Source organism: Fringilla coelebs (genome assembly GCF_963513975.1).
Source record: "Fringilla coelebs genome assembly, chromosome: 18".
Taxonomy (NCBI): Eukaryota; Metazoa; Chordata; class Aves; order Passeriformes; family Fringillidae; genus Fringilla; species Fringilla coelebs.
The window spans coordinates 7,285,643-7,306,911 of NC_140044.1; the positions used below are offsets into that span (position 1 = coordinate 7,285,643).

The 21,269-nt window shown below is 58.7% G+C and overlaps 2 protein-coding genes across 3 annotated transcripts; both read left to right on the forward strand.

Annotated features, from left to right (window-relative positions):
• Positions 1–1,849: 1,849 nt before the first annotated feature.
• Positions 1,850–4,685, forward strand: REM1 (RRAD and GEM like GTPase 1). The gene is made up of 4 exons (XM_084217965.1): positions 1,850–2,267; positions 2,417–2,499; positions 3,509–3,713; positions 3,898–4,685. The coding sequence occupies exons 1-4, from the start codon at positions 1,958–1,960 to the stop codon at positions 4,173–4,175; spliced, it is 876 nt and encodes a 291-aa protein (XP_084074091.1). The 5' UTR covers positions 1,850–1,957; the 3' UTR covers positions 4,176–4,685.
• Positions 4,686–7,134: 2,449 nt separating this feature from the next.
• Positions 7,135–20,239, forward strand: HM13 (histocompatibility minor 13). 2 transcript variants are annotated; one of them, XM_084217867.1, is made up of 13 exons: positions 7,135–7,353; positions 8,664–8,762; positions 9,982–10,064; positions 11,118–11,206; positions 11,968–12,053; positions 12,163–12,288; positions 14,177–14,234; positions 14,808–14,891; positions 15,228–15,264; positions 16,229–16,331; positions 17,110–17,195; positions 19,123–19,312; positions 19,954–20,239. In XM_084217867.1, exons 1-12 carry the CDS (start codon positions 7,168–7,170, stop codon positions 19,271–19,273), a joined length of 1,188 nt encoding a protein of 395 aa, XP_084073993.1. In that variant the 5' UTR covers positions 7,135–7,167; the 3' UTR covers positions 19,274–19,312; positions 19,954–20,239. The 2 variants fall into 2 exon arrangements, with proteins under 2 accessions (XP_084073993.1, XP_084073994.1); XM_084217868.1 differs by lacking the exon at positions 19,123–19,312.
• Positions 20,240–21,269: the final 1,030 nt, after the last annotated feature.

Sequence of the window (21,269 nt, forward strand, 5' to 3'; positions counted from 1 at the left end):
TGCTGGCCCTCCCTGGCTCCCTGCATGTCGCTGGCAGCGTATGGAGCCCAGAAGAGCTGTAACCCCCTTGTACCCATTCCCATCTGCATTTCAGCTTCCCCTCCTTAAAAATCCTCCTGTTTCCAGAGGCCCTGGGTGGATTTTGCTGGTAGATCTCAGCCCTGTGTTGGGACACACTGGATGCACAGTTTGTCCTCAGCTGAGACGGAGATGGATGAGGCAGCTCTGAGCAAGCCCAGCTTGCTGCACTTGTCCCTGCTGCGAGAAAGCAGATGTACCTGGCTGCTCCAACGGGCTTTCTCTGCTTCTGTTTGTCTTTCAGGATTGACAATAAGAGCAGCTGAATTCATTCCTTCTCCCTCTCAGAGGCCCAGGAGTTGTGTCTGGCTCTGCTGCTCTGGGAAGACTGGCAAGAGCTGAGCCTGCCATACAGAGGGTGGTCTGAGGGTGGTGGAGCAGGGCTTGGGCTGGAACCGATTTTGGTTGTTGGCAGAGGGGTCAGTGACTGTGGCAGACCACGAGGCATGAGAAAATACTGCTGGGTTTACTGGGGGTCAGGTTTGGCTCTGGTTTACAATAAACAGGAGCTGGGCACTCCCCTCACCTGGTTCAAAAGGGTTTCTCTCTTCCCCTATCTGCTTGCCTGGTCCTGGGTGCCAGAACAAGCATTTGGGCTGACCCCACTGAAAGCCACTGCAGGACTCTGGGGACACAGAGAGGGTGGCACAGCTGACACAAGGCAGGCTTCCATCCAGCCACATTGTGCCCCCTGATGACAGGACTGCCATGCAGGGAACAGGAGACCTCTGAGCACAGTCCATCTGAGCAGTCACCCTGCTCCTGCTTCTGCTTCTGCTCCTCCTCTACCCAAACAGCCAAAGCACAGTGCCTTATTCCCCGCTGTGCTTTGCCCCTCCTACCTCTCCTCTCTCTCAGGTATGAGGTGGTCCTCAGCACTCCCACCAAGGAGAGACACTCATCTGATGCCACCCCAGTGCCTGGAGCAGCCAGGCTTGGATGAGATGCCAAGCTGACTCCATTGCCTGCAGCCCTTCTCCCCCCAGCCCTGCTCAGCAACTTGGGCATTTGCAGATGTGGTTTTATGGCACAATAAAGGTGTTACTGTCATTCCTGCCCTCCCCATCGCTGTGCTGATCATGAGGGATGTCCTGGGACCAGCCCCAGTGCCATGAGGCTCTGCCAACCTATCCCAGTGTGGGTGGACTGGTGATCCAGTGTAGGGTCAGAACAGTGCCCACACTGGGACACTTTGGGACAGTGCTGCCAGTGTCCGGGATCTACAGACAGGTTCAAATAAAAACAGCTCCTGCTACTGCCCGTGCCAGGAGAGCCCCAGCCTTGTACTCGATCACTGCATCTTGGAGACAGTGCTGCACAACCAGACTCAGGGCTTCTAGGTCCTGAAAAAGCACATTTTCCCCTGGGCAGGACCGCACCGGGCTCGGCTCGCTCCTTTCTTGGTGGAACTGAGGCTGGGGTGGCGAGACCAGGGCCGGGAACCGGGTTGACGCAGCTCCACACAGGAGCGGGGCGTGGTGGAGCCCCCGCCCGCGGAGGCGCATCCCGCAGCATCCCGATGTATCCCTTCTCCCCATGACCGAGGTACACAGGTCCAGGGGGAATTCGCCGTTCCCCGGCACCGCAAGCCCCAAGGGGACCGCGGGGACCGGGACAGGGCAGCTGGGCCGGACCGGGGCCAGGGCGGCCAGGGGTGTGTCCGGCGGGGGAGGGATCGGAGTGGCGAGGGGCTCCACCTCCCGGAGCTTAAAGCCCGGAGCGCACGGCGGTGAGGGTGTCCCGGGAAAGTTGTGCCTGTGTCGCCATCGGCTCGGAGCGGGAGCGGCAGCGGCCGGTCGGGGCTGCCGGGTGCGGGTGCCCTTCGGGGCGACACCCCCTCCCCGCCCACCCTTCGGACACCCTGCCCTCGGTGCTGGTGATGACCCTGAACACGCAGGCCGGGAGCAAGAGCCCGCTCCGGCGGAGGGCCAGCACCCCGCTCCCGCGGCCGGGTGGCTCTGGGGCCGCTTCGCGGAGTGAACCCTTTCACCCCCAGCTCGGCCACACCGCCTCCGAGCCGGGCGGCAGGGCGCCCCGCGGCAGCTGGTGCCCCGACTCCTCGGGCTCCCCAAGGCTCAGGGAGCCCCGGTACCGAGTGGTGCTGCTGGGTGACCCCGGCGTGGGGAAGACCAGCCTGGTCAACCTCTTCGCCGGCGTCCAGGAGAGGGACCCGCTGGACCAGCACGGAGGTGGGTGTCCGGTGGGGGGATCTGCTGCAGGGTCACCTACGGGGCATCCCGTCGACCCATGATGGGACAAATGTGCGAGGCGGAGAGGAGCCCGGGGCCCTGCTGGGAAGCGCGGCACTGACCGAGCGCTCCCTCCCGGTGTCCCGCAGGGGTCGCGTACGAGCGCAGGCTGACCGTGGATGGCGAGGAGACCACGCTGCTGGTGCTGGACACCTGGGAGTCAGAGCAGAGGGTACGGCGGGGCTGGGTGTTGGAGAGAACTGGGCGAGCCCGGATGTGCCCGGGGGACATTGCATGGGCACAAGTGCTGTCTCGGGGCCTCTGAGCACTTTGAAGGGCAACCTGGGCCCCCCTGTCCATTTCTGGGGCTCACCCCCTTCGAGCACAGGATACACACTGGGCAAGACAGGCTGGGGTCACATCTCTGCACAGCTCTGTGCTCACCCTCCTGGGGCATGGGAGGCTGCCCCCCGTGTTCTCACTAGTGTGGGCTCTTAGATAATAACCCACTTCAAAATGCATGGAAGTGGCTTGGGAACGGGGCTGAAAGATCCAACTGGGTAAATCCATGAGTCAGTATCGCCAGCCAGGACACTTTAACGGACAGAACAGTGCTCCCAAGAGCCTGGCATAGGGCATTCCTCATGCCCAGAACATGAGGTATCTCCTGGGCAGAAATACCAGTGCTGCTGTCACTGCCTCCCTCCCAACACCTCCCTCCTTCCCTTCCTGCCAGGGCCCTGCATTCCTGTAGGTGCCACCTGGGAGTGGGAACAGAGTCAGGGCCCAAGCTGTGGACAGGGGTGCAGCACCCACATGGACTGAGCTGTGTTTGGCACGCACTGCCAGAGGTGCCCCAGCACAGTGACACCCTGACAATGGCTCCTTTTTTTCCACTATGGCTTATTCCCACACTGCCCAGCAGTGCCAGGGTCATGCAGGGTGCAGCGCCCACCACACTGTCCCAGGGAATTCCCAGGGGATTCAGCCTCACCTCCCCCCACCAAGCTGAGCCCACAGCTCCAGTTTGCTGTTGATAGAGGGGAAAACTCCCAAACACTCCCCTCAAAATCAAGAGCTTTTAATCTGCATTTAATGACCAGGGTAACACACTTGTTCACCACAGTGTGGGGGGCAGTGGGGTGTGCTGACAGGTCCCATCAGTGCCAGGGTGCTCTGCTGTCCCCTGGAAGTGCTGATGGCCACAGATTGGTGACATTTCGTTCCCCGTACGGTGACAGGATGAGGAGAGCCAGCGCCGTAGCCACTGCCTGCAGATAGGGAATGCCTACATCATTGTTTACTCTGTCACTGACCGGGACAGCTTCGAGAGCGCCTCGGAGCTGCGCATCCACCTGCGCCGCGCACGCCAGGCTGAGGACATCCCCATCATCCTGGTGGGGAACAAAACCGACCTGGTGCGCTGCCGGGAGGTGTCCGAGGAAGGTGAGTAGGGGGTGAAGGCTCTGGCTGGTGGAGACCCCTGAGGAGGCTCCGTGCCCAGCTGCTTCCCCTGCATCTGTCCCCTTGTCCCTGGACATGTAGCTGCTTTTGTGTATGCAGCAGTGCCCGTCCCACAGCACCTGAGGTGCCAGCAGGGCCATGCCCTCTTCCTGCCCTTCCCTTGCAGAGGGCCAGGCCTGTGCTGCTGTCTTTGACTGCAAGTTCATTGAGACGTCGGCGGCCCTGCAGCACAACGTGGACGAGCTCTTCGAGGGGGTGGTGCGGCAGATCCGCCTCCGCCAAGGGGGCAAAAAGTCCCACCTGCACCCCCCGCCTGGCCAGAAGCACAAGGAGAGCCTCGCCAGCAGAGCCCGGCACTTCCTCGACAGGCTGGTGGCCAGGAACAGCAGCAAAGTGGCCCTCAAAGTCCGATCCAAGTCCTGCCATGACCTGTCTGTGCTCTGAGAGCCACGCTCCTGTCCCTCCACGCGCGCCGGCTGCCAGCAGTGTGGCCAGTGGCTCTGTGAAGAGCTCAGACGGGGCTGGAGTGATGCTGAGCACGTGGAGCTGTTTTCACTGGTGCTGAGGGTTGCCAAGGTGCTCTGGATCCAGCCAGTCCCCTCCAGGAGAGGGGATAAGTGGGATCAGGTCCGTGGAGTGGAGGATGGGATGGGTACCTGCACTTGGAGTGGTGAGGTTTTGGATCACAGGTGCTCCTGCAGAGCTGGAGGTGAGGGGTGGCTGTGCCCCAGAGCAGGGCTGGAAGCTACCAGGAGAGTGGCAGGTCCCACTCATAGTGCTGTCCTTTGCAGGGCAGCAGGGACTGGCAAGGGCACCGTGGCATTGTCCACCTTGGACAGCCTGGAGCCTGCCTGGGAAAAGGGGGCAGGGGAGCACCAGCGGCATCACCTGGCACCCTGACCCTGCTCTGCCAGGGCTCTGTGCCATGTCTCACTGGCACCAGTGTGTTTCTGTGCTCTCTCTGTACTGGTGTGATGGGGAAACCCTTGATCTGCAGAATAAACCACATCAGGGAGGTGCTGTTCTCTGCTGGGTCCCTGCCATGGGGAGCTACATCCCAGAGCCACATGGTCAGACTGAAGCTCTGTTCCTTGCCTATGCCAGGGCTGAGGATCTGCTTCCTGCTCTGGCCAGGCCTTGGGTGGCTCCTCCACTAGCTGGAGTATCTTGGGGCAGGGAGAGCCTCTGTCCAGAGCTTCCTTTGGCCACCCTTGGTGGAGGTCCCAGTTCTTCACCCACTGGTCCAGCATCCTCCCCTGTGAAGCCCCCTGCATTTCCCAGCTCTGGAAAAGCCTGTGGGAAGGGCTGAGCTCTGCTGAGCTGCAGGTTTAAAGCCCTGAGCACTGTGGGAGCCACAGCCTGGGCAGGGAGCTTGGTGGCTCCAGGAAGGGGCAGGGAGCAGGAGCCGAGCAGAATGGCACAGCCAGGAAGGGACGTGCTTGCCTGCAGCAAGCAGGGAATGACCCTGGGCACCCAGGGAGGCAATGCTGGAGCTGTGTGGGCTTTGCCTGTTGTTTTTAGGCTGTGCTGCCATCCAGCAGCTGGGATGCCATGGGGGAACCTGCTCAACATCCCGGGCCCGGTGCCAGGGAGGATCAGCTGTGCCTCCTACTCGGGTCGGGAGTTTCCACTCGCTCTGTGGTCAGACCGTGGGGAACCACTGGCTGTAGCTGGCACAGATGGAATACTGAGATGTGCCCTGTCCCTATGGGAAACTAATCTCTCCAGAGGTGCAAATCCCAAGTTTTGCCCTCAGAAATGGGGAGATGGGTGCTCAGATTTTTTTTTTTTTCCCGTGCTGCTTAGCCCATGGCATTGCTGCTGCTCTGCTCCCGCTGCTCTGCCCTGGAGCTGCCGGCTCGCCGGTTCCTGGCGCTGCTGGAGGCGATGCTGTGGTTCACACAGCGTCAGCCACGCCAGGGCTGGGGGCTGCACCCGAGGGACCGGGGCTCCTGGCTGCTGCCGCTCCCTCCCGCAGCTGCAGCTGGTGTTTCCCTGTGGCAGGAGGCGGGGGAGGGGGGCCACGGCATGGAAAGTTGGCAGCCAGCGGAGAGGGGAGTGGAAAGAATGAGCTCAAACCCAGAAAAATGCGGCCGTGCTGGAGGATGGGAGGAGTGGGAGGAGAGGCCAAGGGGGGGCACGGTGAGGCGCTGGGAACGGAGACAGGGTGGAAGGAGAAGGGAGGGTGGAAGGAGGAGGTGCTGGCAGGGGGCCAGAGACTGCCTGTGGCCCCCGTGTGGGCCCACTCCTGGGGAACGTGGTGCCAGGTCTCGGCGGTACCAGAGTGCTCTCGGGGCTATCCCAGTGCCATCAGCCTCTGGGTGGCCCCTGGCTCCAGTGCTATCTGTCCCTGGGTGGCCACCAGCCCTAGCACAGTCTCCCCCTGTCCCAAGGTGTCCCTGGTGCTGTCAGCCCCGGTGGCCACGGTAGGACAGCAGCCCCTGACTCCCCCATCTCCTCTGCCCAGCGATGCTGCCCTTTGTGAGGATTCCCAAGCCAGGCTGGGATTCAGAAAGGGGCAGTGCTGGGGTCAGGAGCCGTGCTGTGCCAGGCTGGGATGCAGGGGGGGTGTGTGGGCACACTGCCCTGTGCTGCCCATCCCGCTCCGCTCTGGGAACAGAGGGCAGCATCCCGGGCAGGAGGCCAAGCCCGCAGAGAGGGGCTCCCAGGAGGCCTTCCCATCTGCCCTCCGCCTGAAACACGGAACTATGAATCACCCCGCTCCTGAAATAGATCCCTTTTATTTAAAATATAAAATTTAAGGCATAAAAAAAAATATTAAAGACTTGTGTTTTAATCCTTGCTGTGTTCCCATCTCCTGCCCGTGGCTCAGGAGGGGGACAGCACTGGGGGCAGCACCATTTCACTGTGCTCAAATCTTCACCAGTTTTGGCCCCTCAGCAGACTTTCATCCTGGTGAGGAGGAGAAGGCTTGGCGGCACAGCCGAGCTGCCAGTGGCTCGGAGTATTTGTGAGGAAAACACACATTTGGCCAATTTTCCAGCAGAGCCTGGTCCCAGTCCAGCGCGTGGGGAGGCATTTTACAGAAGGGCTGTCTGCTCACGGCTGGGCTGGGAGCAGTCAGGGGCATCCCCAAGAACAGGGGTGCAGGTCCTTGGAAAACGGTGAAGGGCAGGAAAACCCCGGGCAGCGCAGGAGCCCCCGTCCCGCTCGGGGCGATGGCAGCGGGAGCTGCCGTCTCCCCGCTCGAGCTCCGGGGAGCTGTAGCAAACCGGGAGCTTTTCCCTCCTCGGGCGTTCCCTGCCCTTGACACAGCGAGGGCGGGCAGGGCCCAGCGCGGGCGGCGGAGCGGGGCTCTGCCCTTCTCCGGGCACCGGGGCCGCCGGGGCGGGGCCGGCTTCAGCGCCGCTACGCGTGACGCACTTCCGCTCGGTAAGGGGACGTGTCGGTGCGGACCGCGGTGGGAGCAGCCGCCATGGAGGAGCCCGCGGCGCACAACGGCAGCGCCGCCGGGGCCGCGCCCGCGCCCGGGGCCGGGACCCCCGCCCGTCCGCCCGCCACCCCCGAGGGCATGGCGCTGGCCTACGGCAGCCTCGTCCTCATGGCGCTGCTGCCCATCTTCTTCGGGGCGCTGCGCTCCGTCAGCTGCGCCAAGAGCAAGGTACCCCCGCGGCTCGGGGCAGCCGGGCCTATAGGCCTCGCCCCTCCCCAAGGGTCCCCTCCGGGCGCCCCGTTCACGGGAGGACCGGCAGCTGCATGGCCCCGGCCCTGGGCCTGGAGGCGCGGGGAACCCCGGGGAGAGAATTGGCTTCCCCCGGGGCTTCTCCAGCCACGTCCTCACCGCCCCGATAAATTCAAGTGCTGCAAAACACAACCGTCCCTTGTCCCTCCTCAAGAGGGGCTGTGCTGGGGGGACTCGTGTGTGGCTGTGCCCCGCGGCACTGGGGCTCGTCCGGGGGTGCTCTCCTGCCTGCACACCCTGTTCTGCCCCGGTATTCCTCCCGCCGTTCTCTGCATTTCATAGCAGGAACTTATATCCCAACTTGTATTCCTCCTGGGCTGCTGTAGTTCAGGAGGAAGGACTGGTTTACACAGTCTGATCTATTAGTATTTTTAAAATCTCCTTGTGTGCCCTTAAGCCTCATATCAGGGGCTTCAGCTGATCTTGGGGGGCTTCTGGCAGCCCAGGCAGTGGGGGGCTGTGAGCAAAGGCCAGCCGTGGTTCAGGGTGGAGGTTCTCATCCCTCACTCTGCAGGGAGCAGCAGGAATTTGGGCACAGTGTGACAACTGCCATGCCCGGGATAAGCTGCACGAGGGCTTTTGAGGTGCCCTCGATCTGTGCTGGCCGCAGGTGTTTGCCTGAGTGAGATTAGATCTCTGAGCAGCAGCCAGCTGGGCCTGGAGCCGGCAGGGAGCACGCAGAAAAGAGGCAGCCCTCTGCCTCCTCTGAAAGCTGAAGGTCTCCCATGGGAAATGGCTTGAAAGGGGATGGTTGAGGTGGTGCAAAGATGTCTTGGAAGGGGTTTATAAATCTGGGGCTTTTGAGCATGAGAAGTGTCCCAAGAGCAAGGTGATGAGGGATGAGAAGGTGGCTGGAGAGACGCCTCGTGCACGGGGTGATCACAGATGGTGGCACAGATGGGGCTGGCTGGGCGTGAGTGGTGAGGGAGCCCAGCTCCCCTCTGGGCAGGGGAGAACAGAACAACGCCAGCACAGGATTTTTTCTTTCTCCAGGAGGAGAAAAACAGTAAAATTTGGCTGCCCTGGGAAGGACAAGTGCAAGGTTTGTGTTTTCCAGCTCAGGCTCTGCCTCTGACACTGCCTCACCTCCAGATATAGCAGGGGCCAGTGGGCGTTTTGTCCCTCTCAGAATTCTGTGGAGCCTTGCATGTTGTGTCTGTTCACCCCCTGCTCAGGTATGAAGCCAGGGCAGGGGCTGATCCATTCCTGTTCTGTCCTTCTCTCCCCAGAACTCCTCAGAGATGCCAGAGACCATTACCAGCCGAGATGCTGCTCGCTTCCCCATTGTTGCCAGTTGCACCCTCCTGGGGCTCTACCTCTTCTTTAAAGTAAGTGAGGGGCACTGAAGCTGGGGCAGGACATCCTCCTGCCTGGGGGGAGCTCCCATAATGGGGTGACTCTGATTTTGGCCCTTATTGTCGGGACAGAAGGTGTGTAAGGCTGCACAGATCGAGCTCTTCGGTGTCACCGTGCAGGAGGACGTCAGTTCTTGCCTGAATTGTCACAGCTCGGGGGAAATCAGAGCCTCTTTGTGCGCAGGTTGTTTCTGGAGAGCTGCCGAGGAGCAAATAGCCCTGAGCTCTTCCTGCCTCCGTGGGCCAAGCTGGCAGGGCGCAGGCTGGAGCCAGAGGGTGCCAGGGTCTCGAGGGGCAAATGCTGCTGGCTCTGTGTTGTGTTCCATGCTGTGCTCCTGGAGCCATTTTGGCTGCAGACCTGTGTGATCAGGTGAAGTCTTTTAGACGTTCAGAGCCCACAGGCAGAGTCAGATGGCCTGAGAAATGGATGAGAGCTCTCAGCAGCACATGCTTTTGGTGGCGTGGAGATGATGTCTTGGCCTCAAGCACCTTGGGCTGCCCATGCAGGTCTGGCACATGGCTGAGCTCCCAGAGGGGTCTGGAGAGCTGCAGCACAGGGTGGAGTTGTGGTCATCCCAAACAGCTTCCAAGCTGTGCTGTTTTGTGATCCCTGCAAGGTGCCAGGGTGCTCCTGGCTGGCCAGGAGGTGAGGGTTAAGGTGCAGAGTTGGGAATGGTACAGTTCAGTCCTTTCTCTGTCATGGCTGTGTGCCATGTGTTCTCCTATTCCAGCATCCCCCTTCCAGGAGGGCACAGAGGGCCCCAGGGTCCTTCCACACTGGTTTGTAGGGGTGTGATTCAGTAGGGGAGCGTGTGACTTGGAGGGCAGGAGTTTTAATAATGCCCTGTTTATTTAGGGCAGGGGATGCTGCTGCTCCCCTCGGCCTGGGCAGACCCTGGGAGTAGTGCCTCTCTCCCTGCTCTGCAGGGGAAGCTCTGGCCTCCTTTCTGCAGCACTGGAGTTATTTTTTGACCTGAGCAGCTCACAGATGCGGTACAGCTCACGGGCCCATTGTGCTTGTTCTTTGAGCACATGGCTATTTCCAACATAGTCTTCCTCAGCATGCAGGAATTTGGGTTATTCTAGCTATTCTTCTTATTTCCCTGGAGCACTGACACAGCAGCTGCCAACAGGAGCATGAGGATGGGGAGGATGCTGTGGTTACTAACTCTTCTGTGGCTTTGTCTTGCAGATATTCTCTCAAGAGTACATCAATCTTCTGCTTTCCATGTATTTCTTTGTGCTGGGGATCCTGGCCCTGTCCCACACTATCAGGTACAGCACAGGGATGGGTGTGACTGGGGCAGGGCTATCTAAAGCTTCAGTTCATTTTTTTGGGAGATTTTTAGAGCACCACTGCCCTGCAGCAGAGCCAGGTCTTTAGGGTATTTGCTCACCCTATTAGGGTGTTGTCCCTTGGTGGTGGGAACCAAAGCCCTGGGGGTCATGGGACGCCATACACCAGTACTGGGACAAGGCCAGCCTAAGGAGCTTCTCTGGCTCACAATCACAGAATCAGAATATCCTGAGTTGCAAGAGATCCACAGGGATCGAGTCCAATTTCTGACCCTCCACAGGACAACTCCAAAAATCCCACTGTGTTCTTGAGAGTGTTTTCCAAACAGTTCCTGAAATCTGGCAGGCTCAGGGCTATGACCACTTCCCTGGGGAGTCTGTAACAGTGCCCGGCCACCCTCTGGGTGAAAACCTTTTCTTTATATCCAGCTTAAACCCCTCTTGGCACAGTCCTTGCTGCCCTGCAGAGGGAAGAGCTCAGCAGCACCTTTACTGGGATGGGTGACACAGGCAGCTGGAGCTCATGGTAATGTCCCTGGCCTCTCATGGCCCTGTGTGGCACGAGGTGTTGAAAGCTCAGGCTGTGTCAGTAACTGAAAAAGTTGAACCGGTTTCCTGTTTCGTGAGCTCTGTGGTGTTGGGGACCAGATGCTTTCCCTATACTGGTGCTGGGCAAGGGCTTTGCTCTGCTCCTGGTTCTGCAGCAGAGCCAGTCAGTGGTGGCCCAGCCACTGCTGGGTACCCAGAGGGTTGCTGAGGGGTGTAGGCCATTTGCTGGGGTCTGGGGTGGGTCCTCCTTTCTTGTGGATGATGCTCTATTTTCTTGCCCTGGAGTATTTGGGGGTCTGTCACGTGTTGCCAGATCAGATCTCTGTGCAGGGTGAGTTGCTCTGGCTCCTGCCAGTCCCTGATGGAGCAGATGGCATTACCCCTCTTGGGAGGGGGTGTGGGGCCCCCTGAATGCAGAGGTGCTGGGCAGCACATCTTTTGGGGTCTCTGTCGAACTGCCCTTCTCTACACCTCTCGTTTCAGCCCCATGATGAACAGATTCTTCCCTGCAAATTTCCCCAACAAACAGTACCAGCTCCTCTTCACCCAGGGCTCCGGGGAGAGCAAGGAGGGTACGTTGGCTTTCCAGTCTTTCAGGGGAGCCTGAATGTTTTCTGCCTTTTCTGTTCCTTTTTTTTTTTTTTTCCTTATTTGGTCATATTACTCTCAGCCCATTGAAACAACCTTCTCAAAGACTTGCCTCTTGCTCCCCACTGGGCTTCCAGAGCCACTGTGAGCCCCATGTGTCCCTGCAGAGCTGGGCTGGCACTCTGCCTTTGTGCTGCCTCTGCCTGGCAGGGAGACCCCAGAAACACCTCCCAGAGTGCTGTGGGATGGGGCTATGGCTGTTATTAAATGCACAGCCTTTATTTAAGCCCCTTGGAAGGCATAGGCCTAACTGGTTTGTGCTGCCTTATCTGGGCCAGATCTTTGCACTGGCAGAAGATGCTTTGATAAGTATCCTGCCCTGTAGTAGCTTTCCTGGTAAGGGAGTCTTTCTGGTGATACCACCAGGAGTTAACTGGCACAGGAAGAGGGAGAAATTTGTCTCTCCCTGCCTTAGGCAGTGCCTGAATCCAATTTCCTTATTGACAGCAGGACCGTGGATGCTGTCCATGTGCAGAGTCTGGCTCAAGGAGAAGGTCTGAGCTTTGCAGAGCCCACTGCTCATTCCCAGGCAGTTTGCACGTGTGTACCACGGGTAGAGTCCCCTTGTTTGTCATGTGAACACTGAGCTCTGGGCTCCCCAGCTGTGGACTCACTCATCTCAGCCCTGTGTGGGAAGGGGAGCTGCCCGGCCTGCCTCAAATCTGACTTCTCCGTTTTCTTGCAGAAATAGTGAATTATGAGTTTGACACCAAGGATCTCGTGTGCCTGGCCTTGAGCAGTGTTGTGGGGGTCTGGTACCTGCTGAGAAAGGTGAGTGAGGCACAGCTGGGGACTGGGCTGGATCAGACACTGACTCATTTCCATGCAAGGTGGGGGTTCCATGTACAGCAGGACACAGATCTCCTTTTCTCCTTCTCAGCACTGGATTGCCAACAATCTCTTTGGGCTGGCATTCTCCCTCAATGGGGTGGAGCTGCTGCACCTGAACAACGTCAGCACTGGCTGCATCTTGCTTGGGGGCCTCTTCATCTACGATGTGTTCTGGGTAAGCAGGAGCATTCTCCAGGCCACTGGTGGAAGTGTGGGCCTGGCATTCTGCCTTTCTGGAGGCACCACCCTGGCTGGACACACACTTGAAGTCAGAATTTTTGGTTTCTCAGTCCAGAGGGGTGTGGCAGGGTTGATGACAGAATCCACAGTGGCAGAATGTGGCTCATCAAGTGTGTTTTCTTTTATTCTCTCCCTCAAAGAGCCCAGGGCTGGCAGGGACCTCATCAGAGCTATTGTGGGGTACTCACTGTGTGTCATATCTGGTCCTCTATTCCCCACCGTGGCCTGACAGCTGTTGGGTGGGCTGGAGGCTGCTCTGGGGCACACTGAGCCTGCTTGTATAAGCTGTGCCTTGGCTCTGTCATCTGCTGGTTTCGTTAGTGTCCTTCTGTTCTCTTGCACAGAGGACCAGACCCTGGAATGCCTCCAGTCCCTTTTCCTCAGCTAGTGCTGCACCCTAACTTTTTCATTTTGAGGTTTTCCTTATTTCTTGCAGTGCATTTGAGCTGCTTTTCTAGAGGAAAGGGGGGCAGGGAAGGCAGGAATGCAGTCGTGTGCTCTGCTCCATGCATGAGAGAATGTTTCTCCTTGTAATGTCCATATTCCCCAGTCCTTCCTGCTGCCTCCACCTTCTGAATCACCATATTTCCAAATGTCTGAGAGCCTTGTATACACTGAGGTCTGTCCAGCAGCTCTGCAGCTGCCTGTGTAATCCCTCCGTATTTACGCCTGGCTACTGTGGGTTGTTTTGTACTTGGCCGGTGGTGCCTCTGTTTCCCAGGCTCGTTAACAGTCTGGGCTCTGTGGTTTTTTTAGCCTGTGGGCCACTTCCTGTGCAGCTTTCAGCTGGAGGAGACTCAGCCTTCTGCCTTAGCACACCTGGTGCCCCAGGCCCCGCTTAGTTGCGAGTGTCTTCCCAGTGCTTTGGGGCCAGTGAGTGCACCCCTCTGCTCTCCACTTGCTGGCTGTGTGTCTCACCTCGGCTTCCCCATGTGTCAGAGTATTGCTGGAGACTTCGGGAAGGGCTGCCTTGAAGTGGAGGCCGTGATACAGTGCCCTGCTGCAGGGGCTGGTCACTTGGATCACTTGGTCAATCACAGTGAGATCCCAGGAGGGTTTCAAGGAGGGAGACCTCAATGGGTTGGTGCTGTTGTCCCCACATAGTCTTGGGGAAGCATGTGATGCTTTTTCCTGATCCCAGTGTTGAGTCCTGTCACTCCATGGCAATCTTCAGAACTTGCTGCACCTTATGGGAGTTAATCTGATGCTTTAAAATTTCCCTTTAATCTAAAGCTCCAGGATCTTGCTCACCTAGAGCTAATCAGCACCTGTTTTTTGTGCCTGCTGGACTGGAGGCTTAGAGATGGCAAGGTGCAGAGATCAGAGTGCTGCCCTCAGTGTTTACAGTCCACCCCCCAAATGCTGCCAGTATTTACAGCTGAAAGGGCCATGCAAGTAAATGACCTCAGAGCAAACTGCAGCTGATCTGACACTTGCCCCTGTCCCTGCTGGAAGCTCCCAGGCTCGGACGCTCTGCTGGAAGCTCCTGCCCTCCAACTGGCCTTTACATGGAGCTGACTGATTAAAGCTGAACTGAGGAGGTGCAGGGCTGGGTGGTGGGCAGCAGCTCTGCCAGGTGAGTGCTGTCCCCATGCTGCTCTGAGAGCAGGACAGCTGTGAAGCAGCCACCTCCCCCAGTGCCACCGTATGCCTCCTCCCCCAGACAGTGAGCTTGCTTGCAGGGCTCCTGTGCCCACATTTTGGCATATCATTGGCTATTTTCTGCCACTGAAGCTACTTCTGGCCCTGGGGTGAGGCTGTAGCTGAGCATTGTGTGTGTGTTCCTGTGCAGCTGCGGTCACCTTGGTCTCCTTCTTTTCTAGGTCTTTGGCACCAATGTGATGGTGACAGTTGCCAAATCATTTGAGGCCCCAATAAAATGTGAGTAGATCTTCCCTGTGTGCTGGGGTCCTTTTTGCTGCAAGCCCTGCCCCATGCACCCTCCACCTCTGGAGATGGTTCAGGCTGGGATGTGTGCAGGAACATTTCCTGCTAGTGACCCCTCTTCCCTGTCATTGGGCAGCCTCAAGCCAAGGCAGGTCTCTGGAAAGGGATGGTTTGCAGTGCCCTGGCCTGTCTGGGTCACTCTGTACCTTTAGCCTTTAGAGTGTGCAATTTCTCCTGCTTGTAGAAACAGTCCACACCAAATTTCAAAAAAAAAAAACCAAAACAAACCAAAAAAAAAAAAAACCAAACACCAAAAAAAACCCCACAGAGCCCCGAAACAGCAGGAGGGGTGAACTGGTGCTGCTGTGGTGCATGCAGGAGTTTGGTCCATAGTTTCTTGTTCTGGAATTGTCCCAGAAAGAACAAGGAAAGCTACAGGGAAGGAGGGGACTGAGGGCAGGGGCAGGGGCAGGTCCTGCTGTGGTTCCTGTTTGCCAGGCCCAGTGGGGCTGGGGTCTGCTCAGTGGGGACACTCCCTCTCACTGTGCCTCGCTCTGCTCCTCGCAGTGGTTTTCCCTCAGGACCTGCTGGAGAAGGGACTGGATGCTGACAACTTCGCCATGCTGGGACTGGGAGACATTGTCATTCCGGGTGAGGACAGAAGAGGGAGGACGGGACTGGGGTCTCCTTTGGGGGGCTGCGGGGAGCCGAGTCGGTGCCTGGCTCTGCCCTTGGCCGGGCTCAGCCCCGCGCGGGTCTCCCGGTGGGTTGGGAGTGTCCCCGCAGGTCCGGGTGCTGTCCCGGTGCCGCGAGCCACGAGAGGGCACTGTCACCCCGAGCACGGCTCCGCAGCGCCGCGGGTCCTGCCCTGCCTCCCTCAGCCTGCCCTGCCCCTCCAGCCCTTCGCTGTCCCTTCCCTGCTCCTCTGGCCCCTCGCTGTCCCTCCTGTGCCACTTCCAGCCCCTCATTGTTTCCTTCTCCCTGCAGGGATCTTCATTGCCTTGCTGCTGCGGTTTGATATCAGGTGAGCAGGCGGCAGGGAAGGGTCTCCGGCAGGTTGGATCTTGCCGCATATTTGAGCTGCTTTTGTAGAGGAAAAAAGGGCAGGGGGAGCCACGAGTGCAGTCCTGAGCTCCCTTCTGGAGCTGTGTGTGGAGAAACACCAGGGGGTGTAAGGAAAAGCATTGGAAGAGGGGGCTGGCTCTGTGGGTACGTCCTGAGCGCTGGGGGTGAGTGGTTGAGTTCAAGCATGGGTGGGGCAGGCAGCATAGGGATGGGGCTCAGGGCAGCAGCACATAGCAGCCCCACAGAGCCTCACCAGCTCCCTGGAACCAAGGAGTGGAGGGCAGTGAGAGGAAGCAGTGACAGCGTGGGAAAGAGCCGAGGGTGCCGGCACCTGGGAAGTGCTCGCGTGGATGCAAATGGGTGCCTGGCAGTGCTGGCTGCCTCCAGGTTGCCACTGATGTTGGAGAAAGCAGCTCCTTCCCACACAGGGAAGCTGCACCTACAGCTGGGCTGCAGCAGTTGCCCCACACTGAAAGGCTCTGGGGAGCAGGGTGCTCTGTGACCGCAATGGTGTGGCCTCACTCCCACTGCTCTTGCACAGACCCTCTGGTCTGTGCCAGCTCTTCCAGGTGTTACCACCCACATCCTGCCTGCACCTGCTGGGAATCCCAGTTCCTGCAGCCTGCCCTGTGATAAAATAGTAACTGCTGAGAGCCAGGGACAGGCTCCACCAAGACAATGGGACCTTCTCCCTTGGTCCTAGCCCTAATTCCTCCCCAGCTGTCATTCCCTTCTCCAGCCCCTCACCTGGGTATTACTGCCTTCAGTCCCACACTGCTCCCACAACACCAGGGGCTGCACAGGCAGAGCATTGCTCTGCACACTCCATTGTGGTGGGAGATGGCTGAAAGTACCAGGCCAATTCCATTTTGGCCGCTGGCCTTCCAGAGCAGAGGTCATTGAACTCTTCCCTTTCCCTACAGCCTGAAGAAGAACACGCACACGTATTTCTACACCAGCTTTGTGGCCTACATCTTTGGGCTGGGCCTCACCATATTCATCATGCACATCTTCAAGCATGCCCAGGTGAGCTCCACCCTGCTGCCTCCTGTGGATGCACATCCAAGTGGGTCAGGCCAGCTTGGCCACGAAGTTCCTGCATCATGCCAGGAAAAAGTAGATTTATTTCTTCTCTTGGCTTTGATTTTCCAGTGCTTGCCTGTACCTTTCCCTTCTCAAAGCTCCTGTGCCCAGCTGGAGCAGAGGCCTGCTTGGGGCAAGGCTCCTTGTTTCCAACAGCAGCCCCTCAGCCAGGGGCCCTGTGTTTTTTGGCTCTTTAACCAAGCTGCTCTGAGCACCCACTGGCTGTGCTGCAGGGGGCTCTGGGAGCCCATACACTGTGGTCTGCACAGGGGCTCTCAGTGTGTTCATGGCCCACTGGGACCTCACAGCAAGGATTTTCACAGAATCCCAGAATGGTTTTGGAAGGGACCTCAGAGACCATCTTGTTTCAACTCCCCTGCCACAGGCGGAGACACCAACTACTAGACCAGTCTGCTCCACGCCCTGTTCCAACCTGGCCTTGAACACTTCTAGGGATTGAACATCCTCAGCTTCTCTGGGCAGCTTGTGCCAGGATCTCACCACCCTCACAGGAAAGAATTTTCTCCTAATATCCAATCTAGCTTCATGCTGCTGCAGCTCTAACTTAGCTCTTGAAGCTGTTTTTTGGGGTGTTAAGTCCCGATGTAGCCAAAGGGATGCAGGATTGTGGGTGCAGAGGGGACAAGGCCATGAGCTCACCTTGCAGTCCCCCCTCAGGGTGATTTGTGGTTTGTTTAACAGTTGTTTTTCTTACCCACAGCCTGCGCTGCTGTACCTGGTCCCTGCCTGCATTGGATTCCCGCTTCTGGTGGCCTTGGCAAAGGGAGAAGTAACCGAAATGTTCAGGTGAGCCTCAGCTGGCCATGGAGCTGTTTTGCCGGCGGCGCTGGAGCCCATGAAGCGTGCAGATGTTCCCACGCCTGGGCACAGCTGGAGGGACGGGTTCATCTGGGCATGCTCTGGGTGTGCACCAGCACGTGCGTGGGTGGAGGGAGCAGGCTTGTGTTTGTACATGCCGGGCCTGGCTCCAGCCGCCTCCTGGGAGCTGGGTGGGAGCTGTGCTGTGCTACCAGCAGGCAGCACCTGGTATTGCTTTACGCCCCAGTGACAGACTCTTCCCATGTGCTGGCAGGCAGGGGAGGGTGGGACTGCACACCTGGTGTGGAGATACTTGGTCATTGTGTCCCAGGGCATGTGGGTGGGGAGAAATGGAGCCAGAGCCGGCTGTGAGAGCAGCCGAGGCTGGTTGGAGCACATCCCAACCTCCCCACTTGGGCAGAGTCTCCTGGTTTGTAGTAGTCTCCCTGCCCCAGAGACAGTGGGTACAAAGGAGGGGGGACTGGGCTGTTGTGCTCAGCTGTTCTTGGAGCCTGTCCAGGCTGTCAGCTCTGGCCTCCTGCCTGAGAGCTTTTTCTCTGTCGTGCTCAAGACTTGGTGGTGGCTCAGCACAGTAATGATGGTTGATGCAGAGAAGGGAAGGGAACATCCTAAAGCAGGACAGTGTACCCTCCAGCCTCCCCAGTGCCCCAGCCTGGGAGCGTTCCTGAGCTTCCAGCCTCTCAGAGGGAAACTGGGCGCAAGGGGAAGCCAGCTGTCCTCCCTCCTCCCTCCCCTCCCCTGGGAGATGCAGGTATGCATGTTCCCAGAGGCTCTCAGCTGGGCCGTCCCCAGCCCTGCCGCACCTGCCCCTCCTTTGATGTTTGCTTCTGACAATTGCTGCTGCAGGCACTGAGTGTCCTGGGATCGTCCTTCCTGTGCACCTGGGATCCTGCAGCCGCTTTCCCCAGTGCTGTGACTCACCAGCTGACAGCAGCCGCAGCTCCTACCAGGAAACTAGGGAGGGATGAGCTGTGAGGCTGGGCCCACTGGGCAGCAAGGAGTGCAGGGAGCCTGGCAGCCAGGGGCTAGTGCCCTCCCAGAACAGTAGGACCAGCTGCTCCAGCAGCAAAGTGTTGCCAGGGCAAGAGCAGGATGCTGCAGGGCTGCAAACCTGATGGCCCCAGGGGGCCAGACCTCCCTTGAAGTGGCTCCAGTTGCAGGCAGAGGAAGTGGGATTCGGAGGGACCAATGCCTGGAGGGCAGTGGCTCCCACTGCAGGAATCTCGCCAGGTGTAGGTCGCTCTGCTGTGGAGCTTTGGTGTGCCCTGATCCTCCCTGGAGCTGTCAGTTCTGGTGGTCTCTGCCTGCACATGGTGTCTTAACAGCAGTGAAGATCTGCAGGCAGGGTGGGAGTGAGCAGATCTGTGCTGCAGGCCCAGGGAAGGGGTGCTGGTGGAGCAGAGGTCAGTGACATTGGGATCAGCTCCATGGCTGTCAGCCTTACTAAACCTCCCTAGGCTAGGCAGAAAGCTCCCTCAGCAATGGGAACCCATCCTGTCCCCCACATCTGCTGTGGGCACGCTGTCCTCGAGCAGCAGGACAGGGTCTGCTACATCTCTCTGTCACCTGCCCAGCCCCTAGGCTGCTCCACTGCCACCTCCCCACTGCCCAGGCTTGCTCTCCCTAGGTTCTGGCTGCCTGGCTCTGCTCCTGCCAGTGGGAGCTGTCTCATCCCTGAGTTTTAGTGCTCACTTTTCCATGCTGCAGCCCTGTCCTGGAGTCTGCAGGCAAGGAGAGGCCAGTGGGTACAAGCAGGTGAAGGGGGATACCAGGCTTCCTGCACAGGGTGGTGTGTTCTCAGTGCTCTCACTCCAAAACTCTTCTGCTTTTTCTCTCTCTCCCCCCCTCCTTTCTGTCCTTGTCTTTCCCTTCCTGCTTCCTCTCTCTCCTGCAGCTATGAATCCTCTGCTGAAATCTTGCCTCACACACCAAGACTTACCCACTTCCCCACGGTGTCTGGCTCGCCGGCCAGCCTGGCTGATTCCATGCAGCAGAAACTGTCCTGTCCCCGCCGACGCCGGCAGCAGAGCCCCAGTGCCATGTAGCCACTGCCGCCGGGGCCCCTTGTCTGTCGCTCTGGCCAGGTAGGGACAGGTTCTGGCTCTCCCTGGCCCAAGCTCTCCCTATTCCCAGCTCACCTCACTCTGTGGACAGAGGCTGGAGCTGTTGCTGCACTGCTACAGGACAGCTTCTCTCCCATTTTGAGAGAGAAGACTGGGAAGGGCAAGAAGATTTGACATCCCAGACCATCTCCTTTCTGCTTGGAGCAGCATTCCCATTTCCTTAGCCAGAGCCCTGGGGCCACTGCTGGAGGGGGTTTGCAGCCAGAGGATTGAGACCCTGGGAGGGAACACTGCTGTTGTTCTTGCTGCAGTTCCCCTGTTAACCGGCCCTGCTGGCACCAGTGCTCAGCCAAGGAAAGCATGTGCTATCCAGGATATCCAATAGTGCTCTTGGGAGCAAAGACAGATCCCTGGGCACAGAGCTGGCTCCTGGCTGGGTCCACCCTACCCTTGGAGATGTCTTGGGGGGAATGCAACCCTCATCTCCCTGCCTGGGCTCTGCCCCATGGGGCTTCCTGTGCTGGGTGCTGATGGCTGGAGCCCACCTTGTGCTCAACAGCAGCAGGGCAGAAGCCGAGGCCACAGTCTAGGCTGTCCCCATGGGGCACATGGCTCTGTCCCCAGGGAACAGCTGGCCCCACTCATGTCCCTCTTGTCCCCAGCTACGAGGAGAGCTCAACCCCCAAGGAGGCAGCAGGGGCTTCCAAAGAAGAGCCAACAGAAGCCTCCAAGAAGGAGAAGTGACCTTGCCCGTGGGCCGTGCCTGGCGCTGCTGGGCTGGGGCCCTTCAAGACCCTTTGCAAGTGACAGACGACGAAACAATTGTGCAAGAGCATCGTGTTGTGTGTGTCGGAGCAGCCACCCAGGTGGGGTATCGATGTATGCCGGTTTTTAAATTTTGTATTGTGCATTTGCTTTCTCTCATATTAAACCATATTGAAGGAAGGAGTGCTGGTGTGGCTTGCCCCTGCTCAGCCAGCCAGCGGCACTGGGATTGGCATCAGCTCACCCGCCTTCTCCCACTGGAGCTGGTGGCTATTGTCTGGCTGTTTCCAAGTGACCAAGTGACCATCCCCTTCCCCCTCCCACTTCTCTGGCACTGGGCCTTCCCCCAGCCTGGCCCCTGCTCTGCAGTACCCAGATTTAGGGCCGGAGTCACTGAGCACTGTGTGGGTTTGAGCTGGGATCTGGCCCTAGAGAAGGGTGGCTGATCAGGGATTGGGATGCCAGAACCCCACAGGATGGGAATGTGCTCTGCCTCAGCTGCTGGGGTGCTCAGTGAGTAGTGGCCAGCGCCCCATGGCCTGGAGGAGCAGGAATGGGAGGGGTAGGAGTGGATAACCTCAAACCCAGCCCTGGAGCAGGGTGAAGACAGTATGGATTGTCCCCCTTCCTTGCAGGGAGCCAGGCACAATTCTGTGCCCTTTAGGGCTGGGATGGGCAGAGAATGCTGGTGCAGGCATGGGGCTGGAGGGGCTGCAGGCAGGGGCAGCTCCAGCATCCACCGCGCCTTCCACTGGGACCAGCTGCTCTGTGTCCTGCAGCACTGGCAGTGTCCTCCCTACCCCTCCTGGAGGCCCACACGTGGAGGATCCTGCATCCCTTCGGCCATGCCCACTGCCAGAATAAATAGAAAGTGTTTGCTGGCTTGGCAGCTCCTCCACAAAAGCCATATTGAACCATTATTCCCTGTGCCGGCTGCGAGCACTAAAAGCGGCGCCTCGCGTTCTGCCATCTAATGACCCTTTGCAGGCTCCTACAGATGTTTTCTATGACTTACAGCTCCTTTTCCAACAGCCCTGTCCACAAAAACAAGAGGGGCCACTTTAATTCCAATTAAATACCTCCAGCTAAGCAAACAGTGTGCAGCAGGGTCTGGGTACAGCGCGGCCGCCAGGCCCAGCCCACCGAGTCACTGAGTCTAGACTCCAGATGTGATTTCACCAGCCTCCAGTGTTCCGTGGAAAAGGACTTCGGC